Source organism: Lissotriton helveticus, chromosome 10, assembly GCF_964261635.1.
Source record: "Lissotriton helveticus chromosome 10, aLisHel1.1, whole genome shotgun sequence".
Lineage (NCBI taxonomy): Eukaryota > Metazoa > Chordata > Amphibia > Caudata > Salamandridae > Lissotriton > Lissotriton helveticus.
Window position 1 is genome coordinate 41,568,729 of NC_136071.1, and position 20,828 is coordinate 41,589,556.

The following is a 20,828-nucleotide window of genomic DNA, read 5'->3' on the forward strand; positions in this document are numbered from 1 at the left end:
ACAACAATGTGCAATCATCCGGACCCAACACTAGGCGGCGATCTATGCACTAGATATGAATTTAGCAGCCCACATGCCTCGAACCAGCTTGTTATAGTGATTTGACAGTACAGAATGTGAGTTGGTGCTTGTGACCAAGCACAGATGTGATTGGTACCATTTTCAGTTTCGTTCCTCAATGTACTCTGCCATTTGTGAGTTCATTCCTTGATTGGCCTTCCAATGAACCAATTGCAGTTAAAATAATAATGTTTAAAAGTTTACTTTAGGATGAACCTAGTCCAGAAGTGAACTATCTCAGAAGTTTACCAACTAACTAGCAAAGCCAAAATACCTCCGTCGACATTTACTGTTGAATGGTAGTCCCTAAGATGTTTCAACAGGGAGCGTCCATATCCAGTAATAGAAGAAGTTTGGAGTGGGTCACCCTACTGACAGCCCAAAATAAACAGCCCTCAGGCAGAGCTATGGTGACTCGACAGCCAAAACAGGCACTTACTTCTATGGAGCAAACATCTTCATAACATCTGGGCACAAAGAACTCTGAGAACAGCCATACAAGGGATGATTACTCTCAACCAGCTTGGAAAATAATTTTTTTGCAAGTCACAAAAGCCAAAAGGTGTTTAGTCTCTAGTGTGTGCTTTATAAATTCTAACAGTCACTCCCAACCTGTAACTTCAGCAGATGCTGGATGACATTTCACCTCCTGTAAATCCACTGGTCCTGTTTTCATAATGTGCTTTAGGAGTGCTTAAATGTTTCACTGGTCAAACAACCACAGAACAAACCCCACAGAAGTTCACAAAGTCACCACCACCACATAATTGTGTGAAATCACACTTGCCATACATACCCAATACATTCGGGTGTCACAACTTGCTATTCACACAGTTCTATCAATCTTAATATTATTAGACAGTAGTGGTGTTCTTCAGAGTATCGTCCAGGGAAAACCTTCTTAGATCATGGAACAAAATTGTGGACTCTCAACTCCTTCTAGCCCCAACCCACTAGAGTAACAGGTCAACTAACCTCCCGTTAGGTCAGCAGCAACCAACCCAGATCTAACGATGCCCACCCTCAGCTGGCTAAGTGGCCCCAGTTTCCACAATGCTTATCTCTCCATGTTGGTACAGTGGGGTCAATGCAATGATTTCAGGACTGAGCAAAGCACACAAAGAAGCACAGCAGAAAATGTCAGATGGAGAGTCATAATAAAAGGAAGCATGGAACTAAGGTTTCAATTCAGTATTAGACCTACGGGTAGAGAAAGAAGCAGAGTTGTTCTCCTGGCTCAATCGTGGCAGCAGCAGCAACCAAGTCAAGTCACCTGTAAAGGAGGCCAATTGCAAATCTTAAGTTGTCAAAAAAATCACGACCTGCTGGGGAGGCAATCCGACAGGACTGGCATGAGTACTGTTCAGCTGCATGAACAGAGAATGTTCCTTACAGGTTTGGATGCCCAAAGAGGGCATATGGTGCGTTACTTCTGCTCCCTTCTCCAAATGATGACCATGCCCTTAGCATCGCTGGAGGCCAGCAAACTCTCGTCGCAGTTAAAACTGACATCAAGGACAGCCGCACTGTGTCCCTGAAGCTTGTTCACAATGGCCTTGGTGGCCCTCTCCACATCAAAGAAGTATACACACATGTCCTCGCTGCCAGTAACTGCGGGGAAGGAACAGCGCAGGATAAAAGGAAGGGAAGTAGAGGAAAAAAAGATATTTAAATTAAGTATTGTGATATGAACAAATTATCACATCAGAGAGAAAGAAAACAGACAAAAAAGGGAAATGGACACAAAGAAAAACATACCAGCATGAGGGTTATACAGAGGCAATGGGAAAAAAATGAATACAAGAATAAAGGAAAATACAAAAAAGTGTAATGTAAACCAAAAAAACAAAAAAAGGGCCATGAAAAGAATTGGTGAAGGAAAATGACGTGGAAAGTCAAGGAGGCCAACAAAGCATAATGAGAAAATATGAAAAAAATGAAAGTAGGGTACAGTGAATAAGTGATACAGAGATAATAATAAACCAGAGAAGTAAGATCAACGGAAACTCATACGACAAAGAGTAAAAGACGCAGTGGATGGAACAAGTTAAAAAGCGAAAGAAAATGGAACAATGTGTGGGAATAAGTGGGCAAGGGGAATGGAAAAGCATGATGGATAAAGACAAACAAAGAAAGCCAGTAAATTAGAAAAGAGGAACACACAGGAAATAAAGAATAATGGAAATGTTACAGTGAAAGCCAGTAAGAAAGAAACAAGTTATGGAAACCAGAAATAGAAACAAGTCTGAAAATGTACAAGGAGAACAAAATAGAAAACAGATGTGTCTAGGATCTCTTTAAGAATTTTGCTCAACTTTTTTGTAGTTGTTAATGAATATCACAATGTTATTCCTTATAAGCAGGACCAGGACGTTTTGTAATAGATCATTTTAAAGTCTCCACACTACGTTTTGGGCCCTTCCCTGCTGTGGGTACTACGCCCATCCTCACAGGTGAGGAACCCTTTTTATCGGGTGACCTGGGGGAACACTGGGTGGTAGGACATTTGTGTAAGATGGTGATTCTACAACTTTCCCACACAGAAATGTGAGGAAAAATTTGATTTTTTTCAGCTACATTTGATGTTTGCAGGGGATTCTGGGTCGCAAAACGTTGGGGGATCCACACAAGTCACACCTTCCTGGACTCCTTAGGGTGTCTAGTGTTCAGAACTGTCTCGGATTGGTAGGTTCCCGTAGATGGTCGCTGAGCCCGGGATCAAAAACGCAGGTGACTCGCTTGCAAAACAAGGTATTTTTGTAATCGATAATTTAGAAGTCTCCACAGTACGTTTTGGGCCTGGGCCATTCCCTTCCGCGGGCACTAGGCCTACCCATACAAGTGAGGTACCATTTTTATCGGGAGGCTTTGGTGAATGCTGGGTGGGGGAAGTTTGTGGATCCACAAAGATTACAGAACTTTCCATCACAGAAATGTGCAGAATTCTTTTTTTTTCCTTCTTTTTTTTTTTTAACACAGTTTTGAGGTTTGCACAGGATTCTGGGTAACAGAACCTGGTGAGAGCCACACAAGTCACACCATCCTGGATTCCCCCGAGTGTCTAGTTTTTAGAAATGTATAGGTTTGCTAGGTTTTCCTAGGTGCCGGCTGAATTGGGTCCAAAATCCACAGCTAAGACCATTGCAAAAAATAAAAAAGGGGTCAGTTTTCACGTGAAAAATGTGATGTGTCCAAGTTGGATGTTGGGCTGTTTCCTGTCGCAGGCACTTGGCCTACCCACACAAGTTAGGTAGCATTTTTTTTGGGAGACTTGGGGGAACACAGAATAATAGAACAAGTTTTATTATCAATTGACTATCTTTGCATTTCTACCTTCCAAATATAAGACAATTTGTAAAAATAGAAGTTATTTTGAAAAATGACCTCTTATTCACATGCCTGTATGGGTACCCACAATTTTGGAGATGTACAAATAACCACTGCTTCTAAACTCTATATTTTGTTCCCATTTCGGAAATATATAGGTTTCCTTGATACCTATTTTTCACTCTTTATATTTTACCAGATTAATTGCTATATACCCGGTAAACAATGAAAAACCATTGCAAGATGCAGCTCAGTTATTGGCTCTGGGTTCTTCGGGCTCTTGGTGAACCTACAAGTCTTATATATCTCTGCAACCAGAAGGGTCCAGCAGATCTAACTGTGTATTGCTTTAAAAAATCTGTCATACTTAGAAGAAGTTACAATGAAAACGTTGCACTAATGGCTGTTTTCTTTAACTCAATTTCAATATTTTTTTTTATTTTCAACTGTTAAGTTTCTATAAAAAAGCCTTGAAGGACAAATGACCCTTTGCTGAATTCAGAATTTTGTCTACATTAAAGTAATGTATAGCTTTCCGGTATCCATTATTGCTTTCACACAAATGACCCTTTGCTGAATTCAGAATTTTTGTCTACTTTACAGCAATGTATAGCTTTCCAGTATCTATTATTGCTTTCACACCCATTTCTACCACTAATTGGAAGGAGGTTGAAAGCACAAACAAAAGCTACAATAGGCTATGTCACAATAAAATGCCAAAAACTGTGTAGAAAATGTTGATTTCTGACAAATGTCTGCCTGACCCTGAAAGCTGAGATTTGTTGATACCATTTGCAGGAAACAAAAAAACAGATGCTTTCTTCTGCAGCATTTTTCCCATAAAAAAAAAAGTAGTTGTATTATGGCTAATTTCTGGGTCCCCTCCAGGGGAATCCACAAAGCCTGGTCACCTTTAGAATCCTCAAGACGTTAGAAGAAAAGGACACAAATTTGGCATGGATACCTTATGTGGACAAAAAGCTACATGGGCCTAAGCGCAAACTACCCCAAATAGCCAAAAAAAGGCTTAGCACAGGAGTGGGAAAAGGCCTAGCAGCAAAGGGGTTAAGTGGTTCTCCTGCACTTGTGCTATGGAAAATCTGAGGGATTGGAGCTTCTCTCTGAAATGTTCTAGAGGGCAAAGCAGCCTGATTGGCTGGATCTAAGTTTGGTCTCTTTTTTAAATAGACTACAGTAGGTTGCAAAATTGAACGGCCGAGGGCCTTCATGGTCTCAACATTGCATTGCTATTGTATGGTACCGGGGACTCCCATCTCGATGATGGGGGATGGTTCAAGCATGTGAATCTATGAAATATTCCAATACTGGAGAACTACAATTAAAGGTAAGTAACTTATTTTCGTCTTTCTAATATGGTCTTTCAACCAATGCATATGACGACCGTAAGCCAATAAAATGAAGGGCCTATGTGTGTAGATTATTAGTTGGATTTGTTTTTCCGGGTCTGGTGGCTTAGTGGACTAATGTGTCCATTGTAGGGGCCTGTGTTCAACCTCATGGTCACAGGTTCAAATCCCAGCGGGTCTACTCAGCCTTTTATCCTTCTGAGGTCGATAAAATGAGTACCATTAAGTTGGATAACAATAAACATCTATTATTCAGCGCCAAGATATGCATGGGTGAACGTGCACTTTACAAATCCATGTTATGTCAAGTTTTCCTGCAAGTAGTACTCCCTCCCACCAAACTTTTTATTTTATTTATTTGAACAGTTCATATTTTATTCTTTTCAGTGTATGTTTTACTGAACATTGAATAAAAAAGACTGAAATTCAAAATGAGCAAACTAAAAAAGTTGCATTTCTTGGATCTGCATTTGAGTATTAACTGGCTAGTTTATTTCTAAATGTTTAAAATTAAAGCAGGCACAGTTACTGTTTGGAGAGAGATATTTTGTTTTTATAAAAAGTCTTCAGTGTTTATGCATGCAAATCGAGATGACATGATTGGCCGATAAGGGATCATCAATAAAGCAACTCTTCTTATTCACAGATGACCACTGTACTCTGGTGCCAATACAGACTTCTAGATCTGTGTTGCTCCAAACCACAGACCAGGGTCATCCAGGGATCCTCACCCTGACATCTCAAGCAGAAAGTCAAGCACAAATTGTGGTTGTGCTCATACTCACCTACGCAGGCGCCCTGACGGAAGGACATGAGAGGACAGAAAATACTACGCAGTGGGTGGGAGTTCTGCTGGATCTGGAAGCTGCGCTTTAGCTGTAGTGTACCTTCATTGTCCACCACCCTAGAGAGAAGAGAGTGTAGTTTATAAAACGTCAAAGTAAAAAAACAAGTTGGAAAAATGTGTTCGACATTCCCTTATCTGCTAGGTAAAAGGACACATGCATATTTACCTCTAACTAGGTGAAGACCCTCTGACACTCAGTGATAGCGATAGTAGAAGGAACAGAGGTCCAGAGCACTTTCACGGATAAAAATTAATGGATACTAGACAGACCACAATGGGCCGCTGTCAGATTGTCCATGTCCAGCCGGACATGGAGTTTATTGATATACAATAATCAAGAGATTTATAACATTTCATTTGGAAACAGGGTTTCAGAAATGACGGGCACAATCCTGTGCTAAACTCAGGGCAGAAAGTAAAGAGAGATATAGTGGTAGAGTAAAGGGGAGGTTTTCAGGCAAAGAAGAGTAGAGCAGACTGGTGCACTTTTTAGATCAAGTGTGCCGTCAGAGATCGTGGTAGCCTGCGCTACTCTGACGGACATTGTTCCGGTTAATCGCGGATCTAACTACTGGCTGGACATGGACAATCTGACAGCGGCCCATTGTGGTCTGTCTAGTATCCATTAATTTTTATCCGTGAAAGTGCTCTGGACCTCTGTTCCTTCTACTATTGAATTGTACCCTCGGTCCAAAGCCACCTTAAGGATCCCCCCTTGTTTTTCTAGAGACTCAGTGATAGCAAAGCATCAGCCCACAGATTCTATGCACAGCAAATCTCCAACAGCGATTCACACTTACTGTGCACAGGCCAGCCAGCTTTTACGAGAACTTTAATGTCAACACTCAGCATGGACCTGTCTGTTGAGGCAGCACCCATAACAGACAGAACCTTTTTCAGCTGAAAACCAGGAGCGCGCAAATCATGTAGAAATCTCTGGAGTAGGACTTCAACGGCACCTTGAGTAGGTGAGATTTGTGCTTAGCAGAGTGTAAAAGCCTAATGCGATTGTTTCAGGCAGCACTGCAGCAACATGCTCCATCTATACACAATTATGAAGTACAGGATGGACACAAAGAAAGGATTCCACATCCGATCGCATTCAAAGGCTGTGTGCTCATACTACCCTGGACGCAATTATGATTTCAAACCAACCACAACTCTAAAGAATTGTGGAGTCCATGTTAAGTAGTATGCTTAAATAGCACATTTTAGGGAATTAAACGGAATGTATGACGTTAGAACGCATACATTGACAACGCGTACCTTTACAACGCGTTCGTAACAACAAAAGTTGTTACCACGCATTGCGCTGGGGGGCGCAAAATTGATTAATTTAATTTACTATTCCAACACCAGTCCCCGTGGATAGTAGGGAAGGTGTTGGGATAGTAAATTAAATCATTTACTATCCTTGAGCGCCCCCCAGTGCAATGCGTGGTAACAACTTTCGTTGTTACGCCCACGTTGTAAAGGTATTCCGTGGTAATGCTTGCGTTCTAAATGCTGCATACCAATTAAACGCTTTTAAGATGCTCTTCAAAACAGGACTAGGCAAAGCTCCAAGTTACACCTTGATGTACTATATATCCAACTGTCTACAGACATAAGATATCATGCTTTGTCATCAGAAGGAAGAATCATGGGGCAATTTTTTTTAAATTCTCTAGGAAGAAAGACAGTCTGCCATGTCGCACCTCTGCATTTCTTTAAAATACCAGTCTCGTAGTTCCCACTCTTCACCTTCTTGGAAGCAGCCTCCGCAGACGTGACCAGGCCTCAGGCACTGCTCTCACCCCATTACTTACCTAAAATAAATATGCAGGCCTCTCTCAGGCTGGTGTAGCTCACCATGAGACCCTAGATCCAGAACTGGCCAAAGTCATCATGTGAACTCAGGAAAAGGTTACAACTAGAAAACCCAGATCCAGATCACATATGCAGTTCTCTAAGGCATCATTTAGTTAAACATGGTTGATGGGTTACATTATTTAAAAAAAAAGTGTAATAATGGATAATCTGTGTAAAATCGTTATAGCCAAAGCTTTGTCAACATGAAAATAAATAGGGTCCGAAATCTTAATGAAAATCACTAACCTGCACCTGCAGGTATATATCCTTGCATTGGTGCGGATTTATGACTTTCAGGAATTGACAGATTCATGCCTCGAAACTGTAATTCCTTTGGGAATTTTGTGTGAGTGTGAACACATAGGGCCCGATTCACATAACTAACTTAAGACAAAATCCTAAACTTACTACAATTTTGGTATTCACAGAAGGCACTTACTCATTTTGGTATTCACAGAAGGCACTTACTCATTTCGGTATTCACAGAAGTTAGGAGTCCTAACTTCTGTGAATACCAAAACTAGTAAAGTTAGGACTCCTAACTTTAGGACTCCTAAACTGAGAAAAATCCTACCTTTAAGACTTTCGGTATTTACAGAAGGCATTTAGGAGTCCTAAAGTTAGGAGTCCTAACTTCAGTGAATAGCGAAATGAGTAAGTGCCTTCTGTGAATACCAAAATAGTAGTAAGTTTAGGATTTTGTCTTAAGTTAGTTCTGTGAATCGGGCCCATACACCTTTGTGTATTTGCTTGTGCAAAATTCTCCTGAGTGATTGCAATGTCACTTTCCATAAACCTACTTTTTTCCCCAAAGAAGAAAGTTTTCCTTCTGTTTTTCTCAGGACTAAATATCCAACCTTTTTAGGTGTTACAATTGACCGGAAAGGATTTGGTGGATTCCCTTTAAACATGTTGGTCTGTGGGTGTACACAGTCTCAAGGCAGTTCAAGCGTGGAACTACAGCTTCCTGCCGACCTCCAGCCCCTGCATGTAAATGTGTAGAATGTCAAAATCGGAGCTTTGCTAAAACCCTGATATCCTATGAGCAGTAACATTATCAAAATAGCTACCATCAAAGCGCCTCTATAACGAAATTGTGATCAGGTGTCAACACACGATTTCGACGACGGTAGTTTGTAACCAGTGTGTCGCGGGAGGAATCTCTTTAATCAGGCCCGCATCAGTTTTTAAAGAATCCCAACATATATATCGGGAATTTCTAGACTGTGGTTCTTTCCAGTTTAACTCTGATGGTGAGACAAGTTAGGAACAGAGATTGTGGCTTCTGGCTTTACTCTACGAAGGGATTTGTTGTGCTCACTTTTGTGATTTCCGGGCATCCACCACACAAGAATGGGACTTTTTTTAATTGCCCCGGTTTACTGTTTTTTCAGACACTGCTGGTTATCAGGAGATATTGATCTTTTCGACTCCGAATTTAGGAGGAGCTTTGTCGCCCCAGACCTCCAAGACTGTCTCTCCAGCCCTGTTGTTCACACTGTGTTACATTACAATTCTGCGATGACCAATCTTGGGTCATGAATAATTTTCGAAGCATAACCTGCGCCCTGATGAAGGAATTTTTATACAACGTCCTTGGTACTTTCCGAAACGCGCGTCGGTGCTTTTCTTTCTTGTGTATTATGTATGGTATAGTCGTGAATTGTATATTTCTCCGTTTCTTGTAATGTTTTTCTAATTTTTTGTAACAATGTATTTTAGATTCATTATGCGTGTTTTGTGTAATTGTTTCTTGGTTACTGGATTTATACTGTGAACCTTTATTTGTATTTTTTTAATATTGTAAAATATGGGCTGTCTTTTCTCTGTATGTCTTATGAATTTTTATGCGCTTTTTAGATGAGGTTAAGTCACTGTTCACAATTGTTATCATATCACAGATGAGATTTAAAAAAACTATGGGTTGGATGATGACAGTCGGGATCGCCATCCGGCTGGTGTTTATGACCACTGACTGGAGTGTCTTCTCGCCTCAATGCCATCTGTGTGCATGTACTGTACTATGGGGGAATTTAGGCAACCTCACCTGTACAGCAGCAGTTTGTTCACACATGCATTCACAAGCAGGGAGGGATCTCTAGCCTCCCGACTGATCCAGGAACGGGCAGATATATTGGTGATGCAGCTTCCTTCATTCACCACCAAGCGCTTGGCTTTGGTGAGCTTTCCTGCAAAGGACAGAGCAGAACACACGCCCATCAACGTATAGTAAGCAAAATGCATCCACAATGCAACAGTACTACTGCAGAGCTTTCCCAGCATGGTCTATGTTCCCAAGTACCTGACCCGGTAGATGCTTCCAAACCTCACCTGTAGCCATGTCGAACAGGAAAGAGAAGATGCTCCCCCGATCATCCCCAGCCCACAGGATGCGCCCCGGAGAGTCGAAGGATAGGGAGAGTACCCGGCCTGTCAGCTTGCTGGATCCCCCTTTCACTTTTTTACCAGTCGAGATGTTCACCACATGGATAGTGTGTTTAGCATTGCCCACCTTTGGGAGACAAAAGACATGTGCATGAGAAATTAGTAGATCGGGAATGGACTAGAAGATTAATGTGAAAGTTGAAAGCAAAGGATGCACCATAAACAGAAGCAGCATGTCCAACTTTACAGGTGGGTATAAGATAAACAGGTTGTCAGAATTTGGTTGAAGAACAGTAGATACATTGTTGGAGTAGGGGGATAAGAAATAGGGAAATAGACGAGAGAAAGCTTTCGAACAGGATAGAAAAAGGGACAGGGAGATACAGAGGACACATAGAAAACTTGGAAGAACGCTAGAGACTCTCCTACTTTGTCTTTCTCAAACAAATAACACTGCTGCAGCAAAAGGAACTGTAGGATCAATAACACAGTGAAATAGCCATTGTAGGAACTTCTGAACTGAGCACATTCAATACCTGTAACCACGAGTCAAAAGTAGATCGCAATATAGAGACAAAGCTCACTTCTTTTGGTTGGTCACAAAAAAGAAAACCATCTCATCCATTTTTTTTCCATGGATTTTACTATATTGTCAGCTTTGCAACACATCCTCACGTTAGAGCTTGCACAGAATATTTTTGCAGCAAATGCCTCATTTATCCACAGCAGGAGTTAAAGTATCATCGCACAAGGAATCCTGTTCAATTTAAAGTAATACTAGAAAAAGGAAAAGTTACTTATAATCATTTATCCATCAAAATATAGAAATTATGCACTTATGTACAGTTCCTTTGGCAAGCACTGTCTATTTAAATACTATATTTTCTGTCGCCTATTTAGCAGCTCCAACTAGAAGTTTAAAACGAGCTTAAACAAGTCTCCTCTAAGGCATCAGGGTGCTCCAGAGTCCCAGCTACCTACCTGAAAAACTAATGGAAATGCAGGCAAAGGCAGTCAATGAAGGAATGGAACATTTGTTCTGATTGAAAAACCTCTGCAATAGCTGTAAATGGTGCATGTTCGATCATAGATATAACAAATAAGTCTCAACGTTGGCTTTACAAATCCCGTTTTGCCAATTATGTTAACAAAAAGAAGAAGAAAAAAAATCGGTATTGGAGATGCTAAACAGCATTGGCAAAAAAAAAAAAGACTAACAATAGTGCAATGATGTTTGTGTGCATACTTACTGCGCATTTGCACACATATGCCTCATAATGCAACTGCAGCCTCAGCGTGATGATGTATATAGTGCATACATCATTACACTCTGGAACAGATTTTCTTCTTTATAATTCACCATTCCAAGGTGGCAGATGCACACGAAAGTGCTTTACGTAGAAAGGGGCAGCATGGTTGCAAATTGCAGCTGCCGACCCCCCAAAAAATGCAAGAGCACTTTAAAAAGTAATAATAATAATAATGTGGTGGGTAGGGGCGGGTAAATAGCAGCTAGAAATGTGCGATTAACATGGCAGCTTGCTCCTAAGCAATCCTCAGTTGGGGACTCCAAAACCTGAATGAATCACCCTCCTACCATCCTCCTGTAATTCTGTTGGGGACATGCCACCCAAGTGCTAAGCAATACATACAGACGTTTGTAGTAAATTGGGTTACTGGTTGATGGCGAATGTAGTCCTACTCAAGCAGCAACCACAATTCTCGTCAGTAAACCCCAAATTAACCTGTGCTCAACCCTCTGGTAGCCTGGCACAAGAGCAGTCAGTCTTAACTTAGAGGCAATGTGTAAAGTATTTATGCAGCTCACGCACAGTAATAAAGTGAAAATATGATACCAGAAATATCACACGCCAATTTAGAGAGAGTAAATGTTAATAAATGATTTGACACCAAAACGACAAAAAACCAATCAGTAGAACCAGAGATATGCAATTATAAGGACTGAAGTAGAAATAGTGCTTAAAAGCACAAAGCATCAATTGTGGTTATTTGGTCGCATCTGACCGGTACCAAGCCATATGTGCAGGCTAACCGAGATGGAGTGCAGGCTGGATACAAGGGCCGAGTTAGGCCGACTGAACAAAGTACCCTAAATTCTGGTTGTGGAGCACTCCGAGGTGCCGTGTTGAGGATGCATCGCGCAGCAGTGATTCTGAGGAGCGGCAGGGCTGCCATGCAAGGTTCTGCTTGGAGGATGCGCCACACAGCGGCAGTTCTGAGGAACTGCGGGGCTGCAAAGCGAGGTCCTCTTCGAGGAGATGTCATGCAGCTGCAGTATCAATGAGCGGCAAGGTCCTGCAAGGGAGCGAGACAGTTCGTTGAGCTGCATCAGTTCTGCTAGGATCACAGCTGGGCTTGCAGAGCACCTTGAAAAGCACTCCAAAAGGTCCAGGACTGGGATGGCACCACGTGTGGGGGTAGGACTTCCAGCAGGTAGAGTCCAGGTACAGGGTTCACGATGGTTGGAGACAACTAGCCCATGGTGGTCACTCTGCTGGTCCTGGGTTCAAGATGCAGGCCCAGTCCTCACTCAGGCAGCAGAGTAGCAGACCTTCTTGCCGCAGAGCAGCACAGCAGTCCTTCTGAGTCGACCAAATGTGTACTGACGAGTTGGGGTCTGAGGTTCAATAGTTATACCTGATGCCCACTTTGAAGTAAGAGAAGTTTCTAAAGGCTTCCATCACCCAGGGGTGCGTAGATGTTACTGCATCTCTGCCCTGGCCCAAGATTGTCTGGGATCACAACAGACTAGTGTCAAACCTTATGTGAGAGTGCTCAGGTAAGGCATATGTGATGTACAAGTATGATAGGTCAGAGTTCCTCCCCCTTGTTAACTCAGAGGGGCCCATTCTGCCAAAACCTAGCTTCTCTTTGTCCAGATGTGTACTGAAGAGTTGGGTCTGAGGGCACACTTTTTATCCTTGGTGCCAGCTTAGAAGTAGGAGAAGTTTCTAAAGGTTTCCACTCCCAAAGATGTTTGTAATTACGTTCCTCCCTGCCCTGGCCCCCGCCTGTCTGAGGGCACAAAAGACCAGTGTCAAACCCTTTGTGACTTTGCTGAGTCTTCGTCTTTGTGATGTGCAAGTGCGGTAGGTGACAGCTCCGCCGCCTCATCAAATCAGAGATGGCCCATCCTGTAAACACCTGTTCCCCCTGACCAACTGCCAACTATACCTAGTCATGGAACAAGAGATTGCCAACTTTATAAAAGTGGGATTTTCAGAATTGTTTGACTTTACCATTAAGGGTTTAAATTACAATTTTTTAGACACCAAACTCTACATTCCTACCTGTTCCCAATTGCAAGTTATCACTTATTTAATGTAATAGGATAACCCAACGGTATCATATGGAAGAGGAAAGCCTTGCAATAGTGAAAAATGAATTAAAAAACTTTTTCACTACAATGACATGTCAATAATACATGCCCGCCTTTTTAAATGCACTGCACCCTGCCCTATGGGCTATGTAGGGCCTATCCTAGGGTTGATATATGTATTAAAAAGGAAGGTTTAGTCCTCGCAAAAGGTTTATTTTGCCAGGTCGAAATGGCAGTTTAAACTGCACACACAGGCTGCAATGGCTGGCCTGAGACATGTTTAAAGGGATTCTAAAGTGGGTGGCACAATGAGGGCTGCAGGCCCACCAGTTGTCTTTAATTTACAAGCCTTGAGTACATGTAGTACCACTTTACTAGTGACTTACAAGTAAATTAATTGTGGCAATTGGGTGTAAGCCACTTTTACCATGTTTACAGAAGAGTGCACAAGCACTTTAGCACTGGTCAGCTCTGGTAAAGTGCGCAGAGTTCTAAAACCCAATAAAAAAGGATTCAGAACATAGGAGGGTGAAAGACAAAAGTTTCGGTGTGACCCTACAGAGGGGGCCAAGTCCAACATGGTTTCACTTTGGATTCCTCCTGCCTGCTGTAGTTAGCGTGAAGTTCTGGGTGAGAAAATTGGGGATAGACATCTTTAGACCAGACGTCTTTGTGCAGCCAGACACGGCCATCCCATTCTTCAGCCCCCCAAGCTGGGATTCATCCGAGAACTTCAAGGAAGCCGGCCCATGCACATCAAGCAAGTCCTGGTCTGTGGTGTCTAAGGTGGTCTGGACTATTTGTGTGGTGTCTGAGGACCTCCCCTGTCCCATGTTTCAGGTATGCTCTTCTACCTCCTGGCGCTTTCGTGAGGTGGATACTTCCTTGAAGTAAATCCTCTGGTCCGACGCCTCCTTGCTCGTGGTACTTAACCCCAGGGGATGGTGGGAAGCATTCCTTTGCAAAGCCTCTCTCGTTTCATCTGGGGATGACACAATTTCCTGATTCCACCTACAACACGATGATTAAGTGCGGTATGCAGTGGTTGGCCAGCCCAGGATGAATTCACAGTCGTGACAGGTCTGCTGATGCACTACTGCTCCCTGGGCCTCAGGACTCCACACTGATTCAACAGACCTCCTGTTAACTATAAAAAACATGCTTCACATTTTTCTTTACACCCCCCTATCTCTCCTCACCGTGGGGAAGGATCTTGACAACAGAATAACAGGAGGGAGGACCCTCATCTCTATGGAGGCAGGCATCATAGGTACACAGAAAGAGAATAAGGACTTCCCCTCATCGCCCCTGAATGCACCCCTACAACTACTTGGTTGCAACAAACAAAAGCAGGAATTAATCCCTCTCACAGCTATGTGATTGGGAGAAGTAGAACTAGGACTATCTCCTCTTGATGAACCCATATACCACTATTAACAACAACAACAACAAAGGAGTTTATAAAGCGCCTGGTGACGCCATCACGGCGTGTCCCCAGCTACAATCACATGGATATACAGTGAGATAGAACCTCCTTTCATTTCTTCTTTCATTTACATAAGTGCTCGAATCTCCTCAGCTTGACAGAAAATCTGATCTATTCCACCCATCTCCCATGTGTTTACCAAACAAGATCTATCCCCCTGGATGTCTGCAAATTAGATTTCTTCTGGATGTGCCCCGACATATGTATGGATACAGAGAATTAGAAGGAGGTCATCTTCTCTCCATCTATCTACATGAACTGTCCTTCTCAGATGTACCCCCTAGAGACCCTTACGGGTGATTGTGCGCTTTACAAATGTGGACTTTACTTTATTTCTCTGGCAACAAAGAAACAGAACCTAGTGTCCTCCTTACTTCATCACCGATTTTCTTTTTAGGCCCATCTTTTATTTATCCTGTCTCCAGGCTCCTCCCACCACTCCTATCCAACTACCCACTCAACCCATTCAGTACCACCCTTAACTTCTTCCACCATAAGGGATATCTATCTTGTGCAGTTCTTTCACCAGACCATGTTTTCTTTTACTTCTATGAATTAGGGCCACCACTCTTTATCTCTTTCTCTCTTCTGAACTAGGGAATCCTTTCCTCTTTTCCCCCCGTCACCATCTCCCTAAGAGAGGCTCCCCCATTTGTCATCCCTCAACTTTCTCTCATCTCTCACCTGGCGGAAAAAGATTAAGACTCAGACAGAATCATCATGTCCAATATATCAAGGAATGCCATGAAGATCTTCAAGCAAAGGTTCCTTGACCTATTACCAGAAACCCTTACCTCTGACCAATACTACTGTGTGAGAAGAGACACACATAAAACGGGTGTCTCATTCTTCTCACCGACATTCCACTCTGGCTGGAGACTTACACCTTCACCCTTACCCGTGTATCAAAAGTTCCTATCGGAAAGAAGATCAACATAATTCCATCAACTTTATTTGATGCAGCAAAGTCATTATTCATGCCTCGAATAATGACCTCCAATCAATCCCGTGACACATTCTTCTGTCGTTCTGCTAGACTGGGTCAGTTATTGGCTGAGGTCTTCGGATGAACTGACTTTTTTTTTTAATTATTATTGTTTTATAGAAAGAGGGATCACTAAGATTTTTGCTCAGTACCGGGGAACTTGTTCACAGGCAAGTAAAGCATTGCATAATGTTGTCAACATAAGAGCAACAGAAGAAGAGAGAGATCGGATTGTACTCCTACAGCAGGATTAAAACGTATTTATTTTGGATAGTGCAATCTCTTCCATAGCAAAATAAAAGCTGATCCTCTGTTAGTGCGAGATTTAACAACCGACTGATGAGAGTTAAACACAGAGGGGAAGAAATGTTGGGGCTGATTTGTTAAATGAATCATGGCAGTAATTAATCTCCTTATTCAACCTGGGGGATGGATAAACTGAGATGACAGGATACTTGTTCAGTGTTTAATTTAGGCCAGTGCCTGCTGAGCTCTGTGAAAGATTTGTGTCTGTCTTATGGAATCACTGGAATACAGAAATGGAAAAAGGATGGCCATGTGATCATTCCAGGAATGGATAAGTGTCTACGTAAGAACCCTTTATTCTGGTGGTGGTGCACACTTAAATAAAATTAGGAAGATAAAAACTCCATTTTAGTTGTAGCTGTTCCTTGAGAAATCTTTTTTTAATCATCTTTTCTTTTAACCCACTGTTAATATTTTCTCTCTGGCATTCTTTCCTATTCACTTTGTTTCTTCTGTGTGTTTTGAGTTCCAACCCTTAGTCAGGTGATTACTTAATATATTTGCTTTTGAAAAAACAGAACAAAAATCAATAATACGTTGTAATTTTTAGCTTTTTAAGACGCAATGTAACTAGCAGACAATCGTACATAGTACAGGCATTTCAACATGTACATTCTTTCAAGAGTAGGCACTGGAATTTACAAAAAACCTTGTTCGTTCTAATGTCTTGTATTGTTTTTGATCTGTTGAGCCTTTTTCCCCATTGAAACAGTTTAACAACATGGCTTTATGATTTGATGGAGAGGTTTATATTTATGAGTTTTTGCATTCTGTTGCTTAACAGCTTTTAATACTCAAAGACATTCGGTTTGCTTTTCACATATTGTTTCATAACTCTCAGTTCATACAATCACTCACCCTTTGTTATACTTCATATTTTTCTTAAATGATAACTTGCCTTCGTTTACTCTTATCTTACATATTAATCAAATCTATTTTAATTGTTTCATAGAGTTCTGGATATTTGTGGAGGAAGTTCAGAAATGTTTTTATTGGTATTATCTGCACACTAATGGTTCTTACATTTAGAAGTTGCAACCATTCTATTTAGCGTATGACCGAAAGGATAAGGAACTCCTAATTCCCACTTCTAAAAATATGAACCAATAGTGTGCTACAATAATACCAATAAAAGTGGTTTTAAACTTGACGCCCTATAATTTAGCACACTGAGAAAACAATTAAAGCAAACAATACATAAAGCATACATTCATTCAGAATTTTTACCTGCAGAAGACGTGACACACACAAAAAAGACCCGTTACCTTAAATAGAGCAGAATTGAGGGTACCCAAAATAAAACAGTACTTCCAAAGCTAATTTTTAAAAGTGCAAAATATGCACACACAAAAAGTCCAATCCAGCGACCAGAGCACAATAGATTGACACAGCTCTCTCTACATTGTAGGTCTCTGGGCCAACCTGCCATCTTAATCACGTCACTGCCCGCGCACACAGCAGTTCGCCATTGTTTGATTGTCATGCTGATGCTTACAGACAGCACCGCATTCCTTTCTAATGAAGCAGTTGCCTTCCTAACCCCATTTCTTGCACTTTTTACTTTTAACATGAATAGTTTGACATGAATTTTTTTTTAAATTCTATTTGGAGTTATTTGTAATTGAAAGAGAAAAAATTGTCTTTATATAGCCAATATTTAATATATATTATCTTGAACAGTATTTTCTCTGTTGGTTAAATATGTTACGGGATCCTGCACTGCCGGAAACATTCCATGTTCATGAATAATGAATTAAATCCAATTATGTGGGAATAGGAAACTTTCAGAAATTCAGCAGTTAAAGTAGGCAGTGTTACTTACCGCCAGAGCACTGTATACAATCTGTTGCAAGATCCCGACTGAGTGACAGCGAAACAGACTACGCAGGAGATTGCTTTTGTAGGCTAGCTGATGATTTTAAAGGCACATATGAATTGCAACAATATTGCCAATGTGCACTCGAAATACAACTGATGAAACGTAGAGATTCAATTTAATCTGTATGCGTCCCTGCCTGTGTGCCGTCTCCAAAGGCGCCAACTGAACTTTCTTACCGCCAGAGCACTGTATACAATCTGTTGCAAGATCCCGACTGAGTGATAGCGAAACAGGCTACGCAGGAGATTGCTTTTGTAGGCTAGCTGATCATTTTAAAGGCACATATGAAATGCAACAATATTGCCAATGTGCACTCGAAATACAACTGATGAATTGTAGATATTCAATTTCATCTGTGTGCGCCCTGCCTGTGCGCCGTCTCCAAAGGCGCCAACTGAACAATACAACAAGTATGCTGGGGAAAGAAAAACCCTCCAAGCTGGAGGGGGCACTTATTTGGAAATAGGAATGTTTCCTGTGTCAATTAAACAAGTTCATTCAATCATTACACTTGGTGCATTGCTGAAGCTTCTTTTTCAATGTTATTCAATCAGTTGATGTCATTCTACCAATGGTTCCTTGGTAGCCAAATAGTATTTTGTTGCAATCAAAAATTAAACATCCCAATGCATTTCGGGTCGAGCGTGGTCCTTCGACAGGGGTCTCCTTAACATATTCTGTAAATGAAACAGGAGACTTTTCAAAACAGTCAAAGAATTCACACTGCCTAATGAAAAACGGATACATTTTTGCCATCACCCTTGGTATCTTTGCTGTGCACGCATTTGCATTCTTTTTTAACCCGTGTCACGTCTTCATAAGGATGCACGACCCACATATCAGGAGGTTGTTGTAATTTATTATTAGGCAGTGTGAATTCTTGGACTGTTTTGAAAAGTCTTCGGTTTCATTTACAGAATATGTTAAGGAGACCCCTGATGTTCAAACTGGAAACAAAGTTCAATTAGGCAGCTGAGGTGACACACAAGGCTGTTTCTCTTTCTTAAAGCCGGAGCCTCTGTGAAGGGTGTAGAAAAGAGGTACACTTTCATGCAGCTGGTAAATCAGCTCAAAACCACAATCCTGTGCCATCCTTCAAAATGTCAGTCCTAGAACGGAGGATGAAAAGACATGGACAACTAAAAATTCGTTCACATCATTTACTGAAGGGCAGGCAGGCAGGCAGGCAGGCAGGCAGACAGACACACACTAATACCAGACCACAACCATTTTCGATCTTAAACCCAGGACACGTCTATGATTCTGGAGATTCACAGAAATCAGCCACTTGAAAATTAGGCAATACCAGGCACAGCCCCATGCCATCTCTCGCTAAAGGACACTTTCCACTCACCACTGTCAGGTTGTTGTTCATGGGTTGAAAGGTGCAGCACAGCAGCTCAGAGCTGTCGGGATCGGGGATCTCCCGGATGCACTTGCCATCCTCCGTGGCCCAGATCCTCATGGTGGCGTCAAGCGAGGTTGAGACGATCACATCATTGGACAGCGACCAAGCAAAGTCTGTAACACCCCGAGCGTGGCCACGAAGCACCCGCACTACAGCCGGTGGAGTGGGTACCAGCTGGCAGACTGAGATGGTGCCATCCAGCGAGCAGCAGGCCAGTAGGTGCTTGTCATCGTTGGCAAACTGCACCTTAGGAACTGGGGAGGAAAGAGCAGAGGTTTGAAACTCTCTGAAAAGAAAATGTCTTAGCCAAAGCACTCAAATCCAAGATGAAGCCAAGCTAAAGAACATCTCTGGGACCAGGAAGGAGTGCATTGAAACGTGGGTTAGGGTCTGGATTATTTTAAATGCACAACATGGACCTGGATAAAGTATAATGCCAATGCCAAGCCCGTGTCTTTCTAGATGTGTAATGGAGGTTACCCTCTGGCTCTCTACACCCCCTCTCCACCTGAACAAACTGTCTCCACACATGCACATCCACCGTATTCTGGAGGTAGGTAGGGCACTAAAGACCCCATGCTCCTTTGACTTACATACAAGGAAAGGTGACAAGGAGAGATTAGTGCCATCTGAGGATGTTTTTTAATTTTTTTATTTACTAAACTCACTGGAAACTGCACTGAGACAACAAAGTCATTCTACACGACTCCCCTCTCCTGCAAGGATCCTGGCGACAATTCAACTTAAGTCATAGGCCACATGAAAACGGCATCATGCCATGTTTAAGAATCACTGATTTTGTTGACTGAAAACAGGTAATTTATATTCAACACTTGGGAACTAGTATGAGGTGTCTATGAAAACACAGCCCCTTCCTAGGTCCAGGAGTACTGTGGTCTATGCACAGTCACTGCAGAAAGATGTCAGACTCTTGTTCGTGGCCAATGATGCCACTATATTACCTGTGACAGCATCAGCAGAAGTACACAAGACTTGCCCTATTCTATGACTGAAATGTAAGTTGTGGGATGCTACTGGAAGTCATTTCTCACTTAAACCACACTCACTTCATCATGGCGGCCTTTTCTGCTCCCCAGACTTTGCAGACAGCCACAGCAATGAGGTCATCCGCGTGCCCAAACACCTACCCGCCTCATCCACATGCTGATCAAAGATGTGGTGCATTCCGGCAAAGGCGTAGTTCTCACTGAGTGTCGTGTCACCAGCCATGGCTCGGCTGGCTTCTGCCACGGAGGTGGGTACCACACTGCCAGAGGGCCTGCCACGTGGGAAAGAAAGACAAGAGGGCAGGGTGAGCAAGAAAGGAGAGACGCTGAAGGGGGAATAATGAATATGGAACTTTATTAATATATTGAGTTTACAGCCAGTCAAACAGGAGAGAAACGATAGAGAAAACACCTTAGAGGGACACAGTAATGTATTCAGACAAGGGGAACCAGCAGGGGAAGATACAGTCATGGTTCCTGAAAGTTCAAACTCATTTAGGCCAAGTAGCCCACCAGAGTAGAAGCAAGTGTTTCACAAAAAACAAGCAAAACAGACCACAATATGCAAACAATGCATGCA

General features: G+C 42.1%; 1 protein-coding gene across 8 annotated transcripts in view; it reads right to left on the reverse strand.

The window, feature by feature from the left end:
• Positions 1 to 20,828, reverse strand: part of WDR13 (WD repeat domain 13) — a 50,371-nt gene that overhangs the window by 8,754 nt on the left and 20,789 nt on the right. For 4 of the 8 annotated variants that reach the window (XM_078664711.1, XM_078664710.1, XM_078664706.1 and 1 more), the window contains exons 5-10: positions 20,390 to 20,520; positions 19,188 to 19,495; positions 9,784 to 9,964; positions 9,500 to 9,641; positions 5,540 to 5,658; positions 112 to 1,671 (exon numbers count right to left, since the gene is read on the reverse strand). In XM_078664711.1, the coding sequence (XP_078520837.1) occupies positions 1,487 to 1,671; positions 5,540 to 5,658; positions 9,500 to 9,641; positions 9,784 to 9,964; positions 19,188 to 19,495; positions 20,390 to 20,520 (1,066 nt within the window). In that variant the 3' untranslated portion in view covers positions 112 to 1,486. Of the gene's footprint in view, positions 1 to 73; positions 1,672 to 5,539; positions 5,659 to 9,499; positions 9,642 to 9,783; positions 9,965 to 19,187; positions 19,496 to 20,389; positions 20,521 to 20,828 lie in introns of those variants that run through there. The other 4 variants (XM_078664709.1, XM_078664705.1, XM_078664712.1 and 1 more) reach the window with 2 other exon arrangements.